The following is a 17,726-nucleotide window of genomic DNA, read 5'->3' as shown; positions in this document are numbered from 1 at the left end:
AAATATATATATATATATATATATATATATATATATATATATATATATATATATATATATATATATATATAGTTTTATAGTAAGTGTAACAATATTTGCCTAGAGGTTTAATTTGCTTCGAGTGTATTTTAAAGGCCTGAAAATCAGTGTATATGTTTGTACTTCCCTGCCTAACAAACTGTCGGTGTTCTGTGTAGACTCATTGTAGCCCTAGACCACTCTCATACCATGTCCAAGCCGTACGACTCTGCTACCTACCTAGGTACCTACCTAGGTAGGTAGGTGTTTGCCAAGACTTCAGCATCTTTCCTTTACACCATAGTAGGTTGGCCTCCCAAAATCAACTCCCAGGGAAGATTTTGGAAATCCATCTTAACACTGCCTAACACATATGCTGCTCATTGGATGCTTTCATTTTATTTGATGAAGATCTTCCCTTTAATTACTCAATTCTCTTCCTCCTGAACCCCATTTTCAGCTATAAATTTGAGATACTTGCCTCGTTAGGTCCACATGGGAGTTGTCATGAACTAATACAAAAAGTGTGTATGGATTCTGTTTAACTCTCCTCATAAAAGCTTCAAACTTGGCCTGGATATCACCATCTAGCCGAAGAATGTATTTATCTGCCCTCTGGTTGGCAGTACTGTTTTCCTCCAGGCCCAAGTCAACAAGGACTCCTGCAAATACAAAAAAAAATTCAGGAGTAACTTTCTTGTTAACAAGTGGAATGTTTACCGATATTTCTTTTTAAAAGGTCAAGGTTTCATAAAATACAGTTTTCTTTCATAACACATTGCGGCCTTCTTGTTAATGTCGTTTTTAACATTACCTGAATGCCGTATTCTTTGAAGAGTTTGTTGAACTAAGACTTCAGAGCGAGACACTAAAATGAGGAAATCCACTTTACTGAAGCGTCCGAGATCGAGGCTCTGACTACCACTGTCTGCGATAGAGCAGACCTGCGACAGCAGCTTCCTCGCAACCACAAGCTGTGGCTGATAGATTTGGAAATGTTCAGCCTCCTTATCTAGACGTAAAACAGAACCATTGCTATATAAAACATTGACTGAAATAGCACCAATCAACATTACATTCCCAACAAAAAAAGCATCAGACAACAGTGAATCCTTTTAGAATGCGCAATAAAGTGGACTGCCCCTTGGCACAGACAGTATGTGTGACATAGAAACACAGCATGAACCCCTATCGTGCAGTGAATGCAGTATTCCAAAATATTCAATAAATAAATACACTAGTGGTGATGATCAAAACTATTCTGCATGTGCAGTAACGTTTAAAGCTAAATTCAACAGCATTTAACATATGAAAAATTCCATTACAAAACAAAACCACTTCTCATTGTGCTTTTATGCTAGCAAGCTAAAACACACTCTGAAGCCTTTTACCACAGATTTGTCAGTCAATAATTTAACCTTTTAGTGCGCAACTCAAGTGGACCAATTACTGCCTGAGTTTTTTCCAATGAGACAGCAAGTTATCAACTATGGGTTTGAAGGTAATCAATAGATGGTCAGAAAGCGAATTCATGAATTAAAATACTTGAAAATTATATTTTAAATAGTTGCATCAAAATGGATTTAACATTTCTAAAAATGATTTTAAAAAGTCAGGAAATGAGGAGTAAACGTGTAAATAGGAACAGAAACACCACCCTCCAGGTTTTTCAACGTTATCCTACATCATCCTACCACATACATTTTATTTTTTAACAAACTCAACAGATGGGATTGGTGTGGGAACTATACCCATCTGTCAAAACTAAAAGGGTACGAGAGAGTGTCTCATGTTGTGCACAGATACCGGAAGACTCAACCGAAGTAAGACAATTCATTTTAAGGTTGCGCATATATCAACTACCGGTACTAGCAGTCACAGGCCCCCGTCTGGAGTCCAACTGGAACATAGCACCGGCCGTATCTGTGGCAGATCAGGATTCAAAGAGTCAGCTAGACACGTCCTTACCCAATGTGTTAAACTGGGGCCGCTTTATAAGTGCATGCTTGGTAAACTGGTACATAGGTATGAAGCTATTACCGGGGATTCTTTTTCAGACTATTGTCTCAACTCTGACACCATTTCACTACAGCGCTCTTTATTTAGGGTATGGATACATGCCAAGTCCCTCTTATCTGACTAAAGACTCCATTTCTCCTATTGTTGGGGATACACTTTGGCTTGTGGTACTATGGACAGTTTTAGACCTTGTTGTAACACCTGGACTCCACTATACCCTCTGTTGTGTGTATATATCAGTATACGCTTGAATGAATTATGGGTTGTGCTGCCTGATTAACTTGGAACTGAAATAGAAGTCATGTCATGTTATCTCTATTGTTCTATAATGTACAGTGCATTGTCCTTTGGTATTTTGTATTCTGTGTATCCATTTTACTTTACTTTATTTCACAGATTGCATATGGATTTGACATTGTGCGTTATCGTCATGTCTTACTATGTTTTTATAGTTTTATGTTTGTGTAAAGTCCAAATTTGGACTATATCACAATAAAATTATTATTATTACATACATGTTATGGGTGCAGAAGCTATTTGGTTTTTACTGCAAGTTTAACACCCTTTGTTCCCAGATTGGTAACAAACATTTGCACACAGACATGTTACCCCTTGCTTATAATTGGGAAAGAGGAAATAGAAAAGGTCTTTTGGCTTAGAGTCAGGATTGTCTGAGGGCGTCTTGCATGTATTTAGGTTCAAAAATCTTTTACCCTAAAAGAAAATATAGAATTCAGCCTTGTTAGGGAGTTTTACACAAGTTACTGTCACCACAGAAAGGTTTGGTAGAATGGCTGAGCAGCCAGGCTTAGTCTAGGAGAGGAAGGTTGCAGGGAGGTACAAAGAACTCTGTGCATACATGTATTCAGGGAAACACATACATTTCAAAGTTATATAAAAATTGTCATTATTTATATATAAGGTGCACTGTTAAATATTTGCAATCTAAGTACTGAACACAGTAACACATGCAGAACACATGAAGAACACAATTGCAAGTTTCTTAAGTAATAGAACATAGGTGTAGTACATTTTATAATAACGTATACAGCAACACATCTCTTAGGAAGAATCAATTGAAACATATGTGCACACTGTGAGGCAGGCATGGTATCACAAGTAAGGACAGACACAAAGGTACAAGTTTCAACACCTTTGGGTTGGAGACTTCCTAGCTGGCTGCAATTCTATAATGGGAGAAGTCTCGACCATCAAAGTAAAACAAAATGGTCCAAGTCAGTCAAACAAAGGAAAAGGTCTGTGTCAGAAACCTATACTTGCCCTCACGTTTCACAATAACTAAGTGTGGGAAAAGGTATGAAAATAAAGGGTGTCTCAAAAGAATGTCAGAATGGCAATGGAATTGTCTCAACACTCCCTTGCCCAATCAGTTCAATGGGGGTCTTACAAAGTTCCTTCAAGGTGGATAGAATGCACAGTTCAAAGATTTCCCATAAATCTGTTTCCATTTCAATGTCAGGTCAATATACATGGTAGTCCTCTTCAATGGATTCTTTTGGGCTTCCCTCACCCGGCTTCACAATTGTCAAATAAACAGATATGCACAAAGGTCCTTCTTGGTTACTTTCACAGGCTACCCTTGCCGGTCTTCAAACACATAAACACGACTGAAACACTTTCCATCTAAACAGCTCCGCTTCACAGAGCTCGGGGAGAACTCCCTTCCCCAACATTTGTACTTATCTTTCACACTGTTCACTTGTCAGAGACCTTCGCAAATCACCCCTATGCGTGACCACTCTGACAATAGGGTTGGTTTCTTAATATCTGGACCTCTTGCACTTTGTTTCGCAGAACGGGGCCTCTGCCACTCTGCTCCTCATTTCACAAAAGCATAAAGTTAGTTAGGACAGGCCCACGCCACTCTGTTCCTCGTTTCACAAAATATCCATTCACTTTCACGGTAGCCTTTCAGGATCTCTGCACGCTCCTTCCATTGTGCCCTTCCTGTTAGGGAGAATTCTCAGAAATGTGCTAATTCCCTTCTACCTTAGAGACCCCCAGCTCTTTTGCTGGACTTTAGGACTTTTAATTTCTAACCTGGAGAGATCGAGCCCTTTTTCTCGGCCTCTTATGTATTTTTATTGTGATTTGGACTCTGTTTCTTTTGACTTTGGAGTCTGCCAAAATCCAAAGGCATCATCTTTACATTGTGAAACACAGCACCTTCAGTGCAGCGGCACCGGGCAGTCTCTTAAATTTCCCAAAGCATTAAATACCTTCTCTTGGTGAAACTACTGTTTCCAAGAGCAGTGAAGTGAAATTGACTTTACTTACATTTTGAAACTTTCTAGACTCAGCACACACTATCTTACCATAGGGTGCTGGAGGGGTTATTTAGCCCTTTGTCTAGTTCCTCATGTAACATTTTTATGTTATCCGTTCTACAATTAATGGCTGGTGGCAGTGGTTTACTTTTAACTAACATTGGGAGTTTTTACCGCGGGCTGCAGTAAAGCACCCATGGGTGCCCATTTTGTCAAAATGGCCCTGGTCTTATTTTTTCACCATTTCTTGTTGGAAAGGTCCTTCTTGAGATTTACTCTGCGCGCCAAACCAGGTTTGGTCCCTTTGTTAATTTTGCCTTTGGCGGGATTTACGAGTGAAGCCTGCATCTGGCTCCAGTATGTCTGGCAGGGGCAGGAAGGGAGGGAGGGAGGTGCCCGAAACTCCCTGTGCTCAATCCCCTTTGTTATAGGAAGGCACCCAAAGGGGATTGGTCGGCTGGCTGTCCGGCAAGGTCAGCCACCCTGCTGTGTGATTGAAAGCTAGGCTGGAATGAATGGGAGTAATCTGCATAACAGGCAAGGCTTTTTGGCTTGGATTGCAGAGTCGACTACTGGACGAAGGAATCCGAAGATGAACTTGGAAGAGACACCTGCTGCAACTCCTGGACCATTGGTTTGCCCGGTGAAGCCCTGCTGCTGTGCTAAAGCTCCAAATTCGCCTCGACAAGAGAAGCCCTGCAAGTACGAATTCTCAGTTTGAGTTGGTGGAACCTATCTACTCCAAAGTAAGCCAGTCCGGACATCCTCTCAGAGCTGGCTGTATTTCCACTGCTGCTGCTGCTGGAAGAGAAGTGCCAAGGAGAGGAACACCAGATTGTGTGCGTTGCTTTTAAGTAGGACCAGAGCGCCAGGAAGATCCTCCAGTCTTCTCTGAAGCAAGACTGACCAAGCCTGAGTGCTGGACCCCAGATACGAGGAAAGTCCAGAGTGGTATCCGAGAACCGCAGTGTTGCTATTTGCTGTCAGATGCGAGGAGCTAAAACACAGAACCAGCGCTGAATCGAAGGTTGCCCAGACGCCGTCCCTCTTGTCCCCACGACTGAGGCTCAGGAACAACCGGATTTGCAGAGTTGTACAGGAACAGAAGCCCGCTGGAACCATTTCTTCTAACCAGAGGTACTGTAAAGTCTAAGAAAATTTACCTCTTGTTGTGTAGCCTTGCTTGCTCTCAGTTGAGACCTGTCTTGGTTACCTTGCAGAGTTGCTAAAGCTTTGCCCCTCACAGGCCTCCCAGCTCGTGGCCCTTCAAGTGTTCCATTTTCCACAAACATTTCTAGAAACTTTGTGCAAGACTTTTTACGTACCTGCAAAGAAGATCTGCCGCTCTCCTTGACATTGTGCAATTAACATTGGCTGCCCTGTCTCCCTGAGTGACTCTTCTTTCCTCTGACTCTGTGCTTTATCTTTTACCTAGGAAAGGGTTAATTTATTGAAGGTTTCAAAAGAACTAACCTATTTATGAATTATTTGTTAACCTTTGTTTTATTCCTCTATTCTATCTTTTACACCAAACTCAGTATTGCTCTAAATGTACTTTTAATTTCTAACCTGGAGAGATCGAGCCCTTTTTCTCGGCCTCTTATGTATTTTTATTGTGATTTGGACTCTGTTTCTTTTGACTTTGGAGTCTGCCAAAATCCAAAGGCATCATCTTTACATTGTGAAACACAGCACCTTCAGTGCAGCGGCACCGGGCAGTCTCTTAAATTTCCCAAAGCATTAAATACCTTCTCTTGGTGAAACTACTGTTTCCAAGAGCAGTGAAGTGAAATTGACTTTAAAGTGATAAATCAATGTCCCCAGGGTCCTAGCTATTTAAGTCACCTGAGGGTGTAGGAAGTGTGTGTGTGCCATTCCCAAAGGGTATCATCTGATTTAGAGAAAATAAGAGTGCTTTGAAGTGTATTTTAATTGTTACATATATATTTCTCCCTTCTGAAGAAGGCTTATACAACAGACTGTGAAATAAATTAATAATTGTTTTATCAAGAAACCTTGGGTGTAAGTGTTTATTTGAATAACTGTACTGTGAAACGCTGTCACAGCGTTCCTGCTCACATTGACCCCTCTTGAGATAAGCCTGGCTGCTCAGCCACACTACCAACCTGTGTAGTTCAGACTTATACCAAAGTTTGGGTACCTATTGGCAGGAGGTCAGGGTTATTGTAGTGCACCTGAAGTAGCCCAAAGTAGACTGTTTGGCTGGACTGAATGTGGACCGCTGCGAGAGAGAAGTCGTCGGAAAGAAGCAGCAGTGTGCAAGTGTATGCGCCGTAACGTTGGAGGTAGCAGGAAGCTTAAAAGACTATTATCCTTTGTTCCTTGCTTTGAACTCTAGTGTGAAGTTACATTTTTACACACGTTAGCTCTTTTAGTAGTCTAACGTGTGTTTCCTCTTCTGTTTAGTCAGTGAGCTGTCACGTCACCAGGTCTCACCGGGCTCCACCCCTTTCTTAACCAGCAACCAGCACTTATACGGAATCCCCAGTGCACACACGAGAGGTGTATGCAGAAAGGGAAATTATATCTTTGAGATCTTTAAAAACCCAAATGTTTTGTCTACGACAGTTGCACCATTATCTGCTCATATTGACAAGACCAATACTGAAATTGTTGGAGAAAGTTCAAATTAAGCTTTCTGATCAAGAGAGGGATGATGTAAGGAGTACCAATAGTCCTGAAGTTTCTGTTAATGGTTCAAAGCCAAAGACAACTAGCTGTCATGAGGCCTACCCCCGGGCATCCAGATCAAGCTCATCAGCCCTGGGAGCAGGCATCCAGATATTTAATAAAACCCCAGCAGCCCCAGCTGGGGGCTGTCTGGGTTCAGTCCTGGCGCCATAGGCGCCAGGCTCATAGACTTTACTTACCTCATGCAGACCATGCTGCAAATGAATCCAAGCCAACGTGAGGCCTGGATGGGACTATTTTACTACAGGGACTATTTTTTTACTCGGGTGTGGTTCTAGGGACTTCTTACCTGGAACAACTTTGGAGGCTATTTAAACCACGCCCGAACAGCAGCACATGCTTTGCGTTATTCTGCATCCAGCAGCGTAACGCTCACCGTGCCTGCAGTCAGCATCCAGTCTTCAGCCACGCCCGTCTCGAATCCAGAGCTCCTAGCAATAGAAGAAAGAAGAAGGAAAGGTTAGAATACAGATATTATTTCAATCCTTACCTGAATTCTGGATCCTTCACGTCTTCGAACCTGAAAAGGACATTATTCTACATGCGTCGCATCGCCAGCTGCAGCGCCGCGCCATACTCACCATTCCTCACAGCATTTTTCGATCCGGAGCAGCCTCCATCATTTTCTTCGCAGAATTCCACCATCTAGGGGACAAAAGAAACATAAGGTGAGCCGAGAGAGCCAACAAATACAACTTCTCCACCATAGACTTACCGGATTAACAACCGAAGGCATTATTCTGTAACAAACCGCAACTTCTTACGGCGCACCTGTAAGGAGAGAGAAACCAGCAATTTAAATACACGCATCTTTTACCGGACAGTGTTGGGTAATACAGACTCTTACCTGAACACCATCAGCTGCCACAAGACAATGTTCCCTTGGATCCAGCTGCAACACAAGAAAGGAATGTACAAGGGTGAACATCGGACATATTGAACTCTTTGAACTTTATACTTACGGGTTCTCGCCTTGAACCTCAGAGTCAATATTCATCCGGAACTCTTCCGCCGCCTTCAAACCAGTGAAGTAACTGGTATCTACGCGCCGCTGCATTCCACGCAGGATGGAGAGCTCATCATTTAAAAACATAAGGTGAGCCTACTGAAAGTGAATATCGGTGGTGATTAGTGGGGAGAACATTGGGGTGCCATTACTAGAATCCACGGGTGGCTAAATCCCTTTCTCCACTTGTAGAATACTTCTATGGGTCAAGCAGACGAGATTAGGCAGTCCAATCTGTCATCTCTGCACTATGCTTCACGTTGGAGGAGGTCGCAGCTGTCCGGGTCCGATCGACGCCCCTGTGGGAGCCAGGTAAGCGTAACATAATGCAAAGAGAGGTCAGGGTTTGGTGGTGGAGGACGTATGAACACAGCTCCTCAGTCCGTTTGCACTGATAGATGTCCTGAAGGACACAGAAGAGCCACTCGCGAAGGACAGCTTCAACTGCATCCCTTGCTCGGATGGGGAGATTGTGAACTCTGCTGATTCGAGAACACTACTTTTTGAAATATTATGTTGTAAAACCTGACTTTCCCCGCACACGATTCTTCCTTATGGCACGTTGTTGTTGCTCGTTTGATGGCATCTTAGAAAAAAGCTGTAAAGAAAACATTTGGGACGGTGAAGCGCTCTGAGGCCTATGGCCGAGTTGGCACTTTATAAAAATCAAATAAAGCAATTAAAGAAGGAATCCGGAAGTGCCCCGCAAGTGTCTTGGCTGTTGGGCTGTCCTGGACTTGTTCTGCTGCCATAATCGGCTTTAATCTACCCGCCAGAAGTTGCGTCTGCAAGAGGAAGCCCTTTGTGTGTGGAAACACTGCTGACTGCAGCGTTACAGGGACTGCTCGCAGTCTCCTACAAAGTAAATGTTTTTCTTTTGTCAGTAGACTTAGGATTCTCCTTGCTAACTGTGACTGTTTTACGTTAGAGGTGGGCAAGATAACTTACCAGATTTAAATTGTCCAAGGCCGGAAGTGCCAGCTTCCCCGTCTGGGCAGCCCAAGTATGGAATTCACTGCCCCAAACCATACATGCTGAGAAATCCTACCTTAAATTCAGAACCAACTACATCAATCACTTGAAGCATTCAATCAACTAATCAGCTACCCCCGACATCCTCTTGCCTCTATTACAGATACAGATTGCATACTATAAATTGCCTTGTACTGCTCTGCCTGATGCTACACCACCGGCAAGCACTATTTAACATCATATCCTGTATATAACCTATCATATAGTACTGTGTAATACCTGTATATAATGTACTGCATTTCTGCCTTTCCGGTCTATAGTATTTTCATCATGTAAAGTATATCTTGTAACCATTGTAAGCTTTGCATACCCTTTACTGCTGCGCCCTCTTACCCTTGGGTCTGGTGCACATTACAAATGAATAAAACAAACAAAACAAGCCTTTGCTCTCCATTTGTTCACAGTCCCGCCCATTTTGATCCGCCCACCTTCTCCCAGCCTTCCTACTTTTACGGGCCTCACGCGCACTGCGCTCGCGCACCTGGAAGTGCCCTGCAAGTGTCTTGGCTGTTGGGCTGCTCAGGTGTGCAGCGTTTTGCGTGTGCGATTCCCCATAGGCAAAACACAACAATGTATGCTGGTAACCTAACTTCATATCATTATTGACATCTAACATACTGTATGGATCTGAATAGCAGGTATTGATTTTCCGCTTTTAGCTTCTAGTCAACACATAGTAAGTGTAAGCCCCTGCATTGTGGGAAAGTTACCTAATTTAACATTGTGAATCAGTGTATCATTAGTATAACACATCACAAACACATAGCACATCATGGCTACGAGCGTTTTAAGAAATGGCAAATGTTTGAACCCGCAAACTGTAAAATCACGAACAAGCACAGCCGTTATGGTTCATCCAGTGCCGTATTCTGAACCTAACACGTTACTAGTAGACAAAACGTTCCATGCACCACAAGTCATGTGATCTCAAGGCTGCCCCTGATCTTCATCTTGCGGGCTCAGATAACAATTCTGGTTTGTCTTGTGAGAAATCCACATGCACAATGTCTACATTACATTGCTATTATTGACAACTCTTTACTTGGTGCTGCATGTATACCCAATGGAACCACAACCGCAGACACTTCGATGGTTGCACCCGCCATTATGGCAGAATTACACACGTGTGTCAGACTATCTAATGGGCCCTCAACCCCGGCCTCGAAATCTCAAGGCCTGCGTGAACAGGTTCACTGCTACCAAACACCATTAATGACTGAGCCACCCCCGAGCCTAAATGAGGAGGCGCAAGAATTTAAAGGAAAAACTCAAACAAGTTAATGCAAATTCTCCAACTTTTGCGGCCACAGCTTTGATCCTAGAGCCGCTTCCTTTGCATTCACCGGTTGACTTAACCTCTACCTCACAAAATGTCATGGGATCATCTTTTCTTCCTCCTCACTCCAATCTTCCATTTTATCCGTTGTAAGAGTCTCTAATAGACTTGAACGAGTATGAACTGCAAAACTTTCCAGTCCTCACTCGCATACTAAACCTACTAGATAGAGGACACTAACATATGCACCTATCCATCAATGCACTTAATGTATCCACCTCGGATATACTCATTAAATTAAGCAGAATTGAGGGTTTCATGTTGGCACATATCTTCTCATCAATGCTGCAAACATGCATTTGGCAGCTCTCACGACCAGGTTCTTCCTGTAAAAAATGTTAAGAAACTCAAACATAAATGGAACCTGAACAACTGGTCCCAAAGCCAAAACTATTTGCAGAAGTTCTGAGAGCATCAGAGATGAGATTCTCTAATGACAATGTGTTGCCGCCCATTGATTACATGACGGTGGCAAAGCTGCAGCATGATACAATTGTGGTCATTGAGAACATACTTCTACATGCCAAACTTGTTCCCAGTAATCCACAACATGAAGTATTTTCAACACATGATATTAAACTGCCCTCTGTGATAGCTTCCTCCTCACCAGATAGTCCCTCAGCCTAAACGATAATCCTAGAAGCTGAGGAACTAAATTCTGCAGATCTGAGTGCACAAATAATGACACAATCAGAAAGAAACTATCAAAAGTTCCAATTTATGTCACTTAAAGTTAAAAAATCATACCTAAGAGCGATCAAAAGGAGTATAACAGCCTTGGCGCGAGCCAAAACAGAAGCAGATTCAAAAGGTATGGTAGATTGTAAATCGAAAAATCAGCCAACAAAAAAAATAAAGGGACACAACTCAGCTGTCAAAAAACTCACCAACTTTGCTCATGAAGACACTATTATTGACCTGAATAAACTTGACTCTGAAAGCAAACTGCACCTTGATCTAAATAATCACGACACCTCTTTACCACCTAAGGTGAAGTGTAATAAAACCTCTGTCCTTACAACGTCTGACCTAATTTCAGAAAACGATGGGATATCGGCATCTTTTCCATTGAAGGATTTATCGCCTAAACCAACTAGTGTCATTACTCCTTTAATGCAAACGCAGCTGCTTAATTATTTCCAGGCAACTGAAAATAAGAAAAAACTTCTGCTTCTAAGCAGGGCGATTCTCCTGTTATTTCCATTACCAAAGCACCCAGTACAAAGGAGATACAGATTGAAATAAACAATGAAACACCAGTTACATTAAACAGTGCAGTGTCAAATAATAACACTGCGCCTAACATGGAACCACTGCCTCCTAGAGGTGTACTCTTGTGCCGCTAGTTGACAATGGGAATGCTCAAGTTGTGCACACTTCCACAAACATCGCAGAAAACCTTACTAAAGGTGATGCTGAAAGAGATAGACCTATCCTGCCTGAAACACTGGTTCCATTCACAAGGATCGATGATGTGTCCCCTGATATGAAACTACTTGTGGGTTGGTATTCGAATCCCGTTACTAACGGGCCTGCCAGTCTTAATCACTCTGCCTTAATGAAACTTTTCCATCAAATTCCGTCGTGCCGTAGCCTGATCTCAGACGATGTGGAATGGATCAAATTACCTTTATCAAAAAAAAAAAAATCGTATGCTGTGTAAATTGAAATCTCACATAATAGCAAAACTAATATGGGAACATGAGGCAGATTTTGTGGCACTTGGTCAACAATTGTTTGCCTTTAAATCTACAGAAGAATCTGTGACCTTCATCGAGTATCAACCGCCCATTGCCTTACCATCTACGCAGGCAACGCAGCCTGATCAGCAAGCTCATGTAATTAACAACATCCTAAAGGAACAACTTGACTCCTTCTCTAACATCATAAAGGGCCTTGCATGGCTAGAACTGCTGATCAAAACGTTAACAATCACCAATGCATAACCTACCACGTCATAAAATGCAGTCATTACAATTTGTTCCTGGAACTGTTGTGGTTTTAAGAACTACCATGCTTGGTTTAATTCCTTAAATTCGGTTGACTACCCATCAATTATTTTACTACAAGAAACCATGTCCATCAAAAATCTAGAATCAGCTGGTTATACAGCTTACTCACAACTTGCTGAAAGAGGGCCTATGGGCAGACCTTATGGTAGGCTCGCCATTTTAATTCTAAACAAAATTTGAGGCACGTCCAAAATGATCTTTTCATCAACTCAATTTTTAGTCTTTGAATTGTCCTTGTCCTCGACTTCACCCGTGACCATCTTGATCATATCGTATTGCAATCCAGCTTCCTCTCCGATTGAGACTATTATTTTTAATCTCAATACAGTACTCACAGACGGTTCATAGACAAAAAGTCGAAAACTTAATGTCGAAAAGCAAAAATGTCGAAAAAAAAATGTCGAATGCAAAAAAGTCGAAAACACATACATATAATAGGAAAAGTCATAATTTCGAAAAAAAAATGTCGAAAAAAAAATCGAAAACCCAAAACACTTTTTTTTTTTTTTTTACACAAATACTAACATTTTTTATGGGGGGGGGTCCCCCCCCCCCAACCCCCCCATCCCAAACCCCTACCCCAACCCCCCCCCCCTCCTCCCCATCCCCCCCACCCCCCATAGATATACCTTTAATTATTTTTAAAAAATCTTTAATATAATATTAAATAATTAATTAATTATTTAAGAAACCCATCCCAAACCCCTACATCCAACCCCCCCTCCTCCCCATCCCCCCCACCCACCATGGATATACCTTTAACCATTTAAAAAATTATGTTTTATAAACTATAATTAATTAATTATTTATTTAAACATTAATTCGAAAAAAAAAAATCGAAAAAAATTCGACATTTTTGTAATTCGACATTTTTATTTTCGATTAAATATTTTCGACATTTTGTCTTTCGACATTATTGTATTCGACATTATGACTGGATACCGACGCATATATTGCAAATTCCAATTTAGAAATCATCATTGGTGATTTCAATTTGTCTCTAAATTCGTATTCCAACCTATTACAAACTACCCTACATTAGAGGTCTTCCATGGGCTCACTTTCTTCACAACTGGGATTTTCAGTTAATTCGCCCAGCTCAACAAGCATCCCCTTTTACTTGGCATCGAGGCCCTCACAAATCATGCATTGACTATCTTGCATTATCATCTGGTCTAGCTAGGAAAGCAGGTCTACTTATTTAGTACATTCTGGGCCTAGTGATCATTGCTTGCTATTTTCCACTGTGAGCATTTCCTGCCAAACACACCTGGTACCTCCTATTCTTACATTACCGGTCATTGACAGACACATGCAATCGGTGAGATGGAACTCAGCGACATGTAGGAAGCTAAACAGTATGATTAGTCGTGATCTATGGATACCCAAAGATTTTCCTAAGGGGGGTGCGATTGATAGTGAAATTGATACCTGGAACCTAAACATGATTTGCAAACATCTCTCTGAGTCAGCGCTTGGGGAAGCGCCCACCTTGGTAGATACACACACAAATTCCCATAACAATTCCGTAAGTGCATTGAAAAAACTCAAAAAACGTGCGTTAAGACATCTGAATGGTACCAGAGGTATGTGCACCAATTACGCTGCTTCTAAAAAAATCAATCCTATTAAGGTACAAAAATGATTATAAAAAGAAATAATTTGAAATTCATTTGAAGGCAAATCAAAAAATCATCAGTATGATATGCAAAAAAAAATACAAGAAATATTTGGGAATTGATCAGAAATCCCGCTGGCAAGTCCAAATCGGCTTTTCAAGCAACAATCTCAGGTGCCACCTGGTCTCAATTTTATGAAGAAAAATACACCATACCTCCCGGTTTTTGCGTGTTCAATGCACAGGAATATGCCACCTATCTGTCCATGGGAATTAAACGATATTTTGGATGCACTATCTAGGCTTACATTTTCAAGGGCGGCAGGTCCGGATGGTTTACCGCCATGTGTCTTGAAGGACAATCCCCACTTTTGGGCACAAGTTCTAAAAAGGCGATGCAATAATTTTTCAATCAAGGGTTATCTCAAGCTCACCGCTAACGTCCACTATCATTCCACTGTACAAAAAAGGGTCGATGGACATGCCTTCCAACTATCGACCTATTGCTATAATAGATGTCACCGCAAAAATCTTTGCCTCTCAAATACTTCAAGACCTAAACCACCATATTTTTTTGCACTCAATTCTTTCTCGTTTTCAGACCGGTTTTAGGAAATCAATGGGCACACAATTAACGCACCGATTTTAGCCCACTTGCTGGCATCGTCACATCAATCGATCAATGGACCCATATATATGGCATTCCTAGATTTATCGTCAGCCTTTGATAGTGATTAGAAGTCTCCTATGGGCCAAAATGCAAAAACATGGCATTCCAATACACATTATAGCCATAATTGCATTGTTACATCACAACACTATCAAATCAGAATCGATCGGACTGGATCTCTAACTGACTTAATACCGACAGCTATAGGAGTTAAACAGGGTTGTAATCTGGCGTCTATTCTGTTTAAACTCCATCTAGCGGATGTTGACAATTTATGGATCAATCAGGACACCTATCCGGTGAAACTAGGTAGCCTACATATTAACTGGCTAGCTTTCGCGGATGATGTGATCCTCTTTGATCGTACTCCATACGGTCTTAAAAAAAAGGACCTGTTCAATGGGTTTTGTATGCAACACAATCTGATCACTAATCCTGAAAAATCTAATATTTTTATATTCTCAAACAAAAAAAGATGTGTGGACTATAAGTGGACCTTAGGGGGTAGATCAATACAACACCGGAAGGAGTAAATGTATCTAGACTATAATCCAACCACTACTAACTCATTGACAAAATGGTACAATTTCTTATCCATCAAAGTAGCCCCCCAATGGCTCAAATGAGAATCATCTTCATTAAGTTGTGTACGTTTTCTTTGATTCCTTTGATAGATTCTACTTCCTCAAAGTAGAGTCTATTTTATTGTATGGACTAGACCTTTGTCTATTGGATATAGGCGAGTGTTTAAATAAGACACAAAGTCTAATATGGAAAATAGTACGACATCTTCCAAAAGGCCTACCTAATGTCTGCATAACTCATTAATTGGGAATATCTTCTCTAACAATTAGATTTCAATGGCGTGGAATCAGCAATGTTTGCAAAATGCTACAAGCACCATCTAACTCTCTCTACGAGGATCTGGCTGATATGACGACCAAGGAATCTCCCATTTCTATGGCACGATTCAAAACACTAATGTTTTCTGAACTCTCAAGGCTGGGCTTGACAGAATATGATCCGATATATCGGCCAGCAATTGTGGAAAAAAAAAACATTTTCAACTAGACTGGGCCAGCACATCCGATCAACTAGCAAATTATTCACATCTAGTGGAATATGCTAAATTTAGGTATAAACAAATTCCTAGATTATCCTATCTAAAGTTCTGTCCAAGTGACCAGGTTAGACAATTGTACATGAGATTCAGGTTAAATCTCTTTTATAGTAAAGAACGAACTAAAAATTGGAAAAGTTTTCAGTCAACTGTTGACCAATCGTGCCGATTCTTTAATAGCCCGAAAGAAATAGAAACTCTAAAACATTTAACACTTTGCCAGTTTTTCAAAAATACAATTTTTAGAACACTTGGAAAGATCATGGGGAACAACTCATATCTAGCTATGGAATCACTGTGGATATCTTATATGTGGGGGAGAACCAATCATTGCTTCCCGCATCAATACGTTTTTTATTATTTATTTAAACAAGTTAAGCTGAAAATGATTAACACCTTTGGCAAACGAATTGCTTAACGTGAAACTATATGTATTTCTGTAATTAACAAGTGAGTCACGGTTTGCAATAACAGGCATCTAATTTACACGCTATAAAGAAAAGTTGAATTCCATACACACGTTCTAATGTGAGAGGTTACGAAACTTTTCAATTAACAAGTGCGTGTTGCAAACTTTGTGTCTCTTAACATACTGTCTCAAATAAGGGAAAATGTTATTCAAAAAGGAATTTTGGAGTTTCTATTATGCCATCTATACTTAGTTTGTATAATTTTATCTCTGAAACAAGGAATCCTGGTGTATCTATTACTTTTTGTATACTCACTGTGTATAGTGTCAATCCACAGTGTATTGCTTTGCATAATTGTCCATACTTCTATTATAATCCCTGAATTTAGAGTGACAAGGTCAAGTGTTTCCTTGCCCAAGACCTAATTGTTACATATTTTTTTCTCCTTTGCTTGGGAGATTTAGGTTTTGTCTTTAGTCTTTTGCTTTCTTTTAAAAGTGATGTTATTGGTTTTGAGAATTTAGGTTTAAATGTCCAATGGTTAGCCTAAATTCATCCAAATGACTAAGTTATTAGTATGCGTAAGATATATTCATAGTCTGTTAGCAAACAAATGTTAGTTACTCAGGGATTCTATGATTGATTGATTGGACAAGTTATTGAAGCTCTTGTTAAAATGTATGGGAACTAATCTGTTTTTTTTAAACTGTAAAAGGTTTTAAGCAATATTTCTATTCATAAATTGTATTGTAAAGGTGCTTTGCACCAAACACAATTTTAATAAAAAAAGTAAAAAAATTGAAAAAACCCATAATCAAACAGCACAAGATTAAAACACAGATTTCAAAGTTCAAAGCCCCAAAGTTTAGCAAAAGAGTTGGAGGGCTCTAAGGTGGGAGGAATTGGCACATTTATGAGAATTCTTCCTAACAGAATCAAGTAGAATTAACAAAAGAGCTATCAGGTTTTGATATTATTCTACTGCAGGAAACATGGGCGAGGGGTGAACTGATATGGGACGGTTTCAATTCAATTAGCACCTTTGCTACAGGAGGGGAGAGAGGGAGACCCAAAGGGGGTCTCATGATAGCCTACCGACAATGTAGATCTATTATGAAGGTGGAAGAATGGAGAATAGATTTCTGTGCTAACAGTTACTCTTCAGATTAAAGAATTGGCAAATGTATTAAACAGCATGTGTACTTATGGCTACAATTTGCAAACTCCTGGGGGTTTGGATTTATTGGACTGTCAAGCCACTTGGAAAGCAAGGGGCTCATCCTCTATCATATTATATTTTTTTTTATCATGTCTGTCTGTTTAAACAGCGATAAGACTGAACTCCTGCTTGTCGGCTCCCCATCCACTTTGGGCAAACTTGAAACAATCAAAACACTGGGGGTGTACCTCGAGCCCAGCCTCATCATGGACAGACAGATAAATGCCATTGCCCCATCCGCAGCATATCACTCCAAACTCATCAAT

At 40.7% G+C, this 17,726-nt stretch overlaps 1 protein-coding gene across 5 annotated transcripts in view; it reads right to left on the bottom strand.

Moving 5' to 3' along the window:
• Window positions 1-17,726, bottom strand: part of GREB1L (GREB1 like retinoic acid receptor coactivator) — a 1,340,557-nt gene that overhangs the window by 155,872 nt on the left and 1,166,959 nt on the right. For all 5 annotated transcript variants that reach the window (XM_069620882.1, XM_069620883.1, XM_069620885.1 and 2 more), the window contains 2 exons: window positions 833-1,030; window positions 500-680 (listed from right to left, as the gene is read on the bottom strand). In XM_069620882.1, the coding sequence (XP_069476983.1) occupies window positions 500-680; window positions 833-1,030 (379 nt within the window). The remainder of the gene's footprint in view (window positions 1-499; window positions 681-832; window positions 1,031-17,726) is intronic.

Source organism: Ambystoma mexicanum, chromosome 5q, assembly GCF_040938575.1.
Source record: "Ambystoma mexicanum isolate Mex_15411 chromosome 5q, UKY_AmexF1_1, whole genome shotgun sequence".
In the NCBI taxonomy this organism is placed as follows: domain Eukaryota; kingdom Metazoa; phylum Chordata; class Amphibia; order Caudata; family Ambystomatidae; genus Ambystoma; species Ambystoma mexicanum.
Note: the sequence above shows the minus strand (reverse complement) of the source record. Positions and strands in the feature narration are given on the sequence as shown.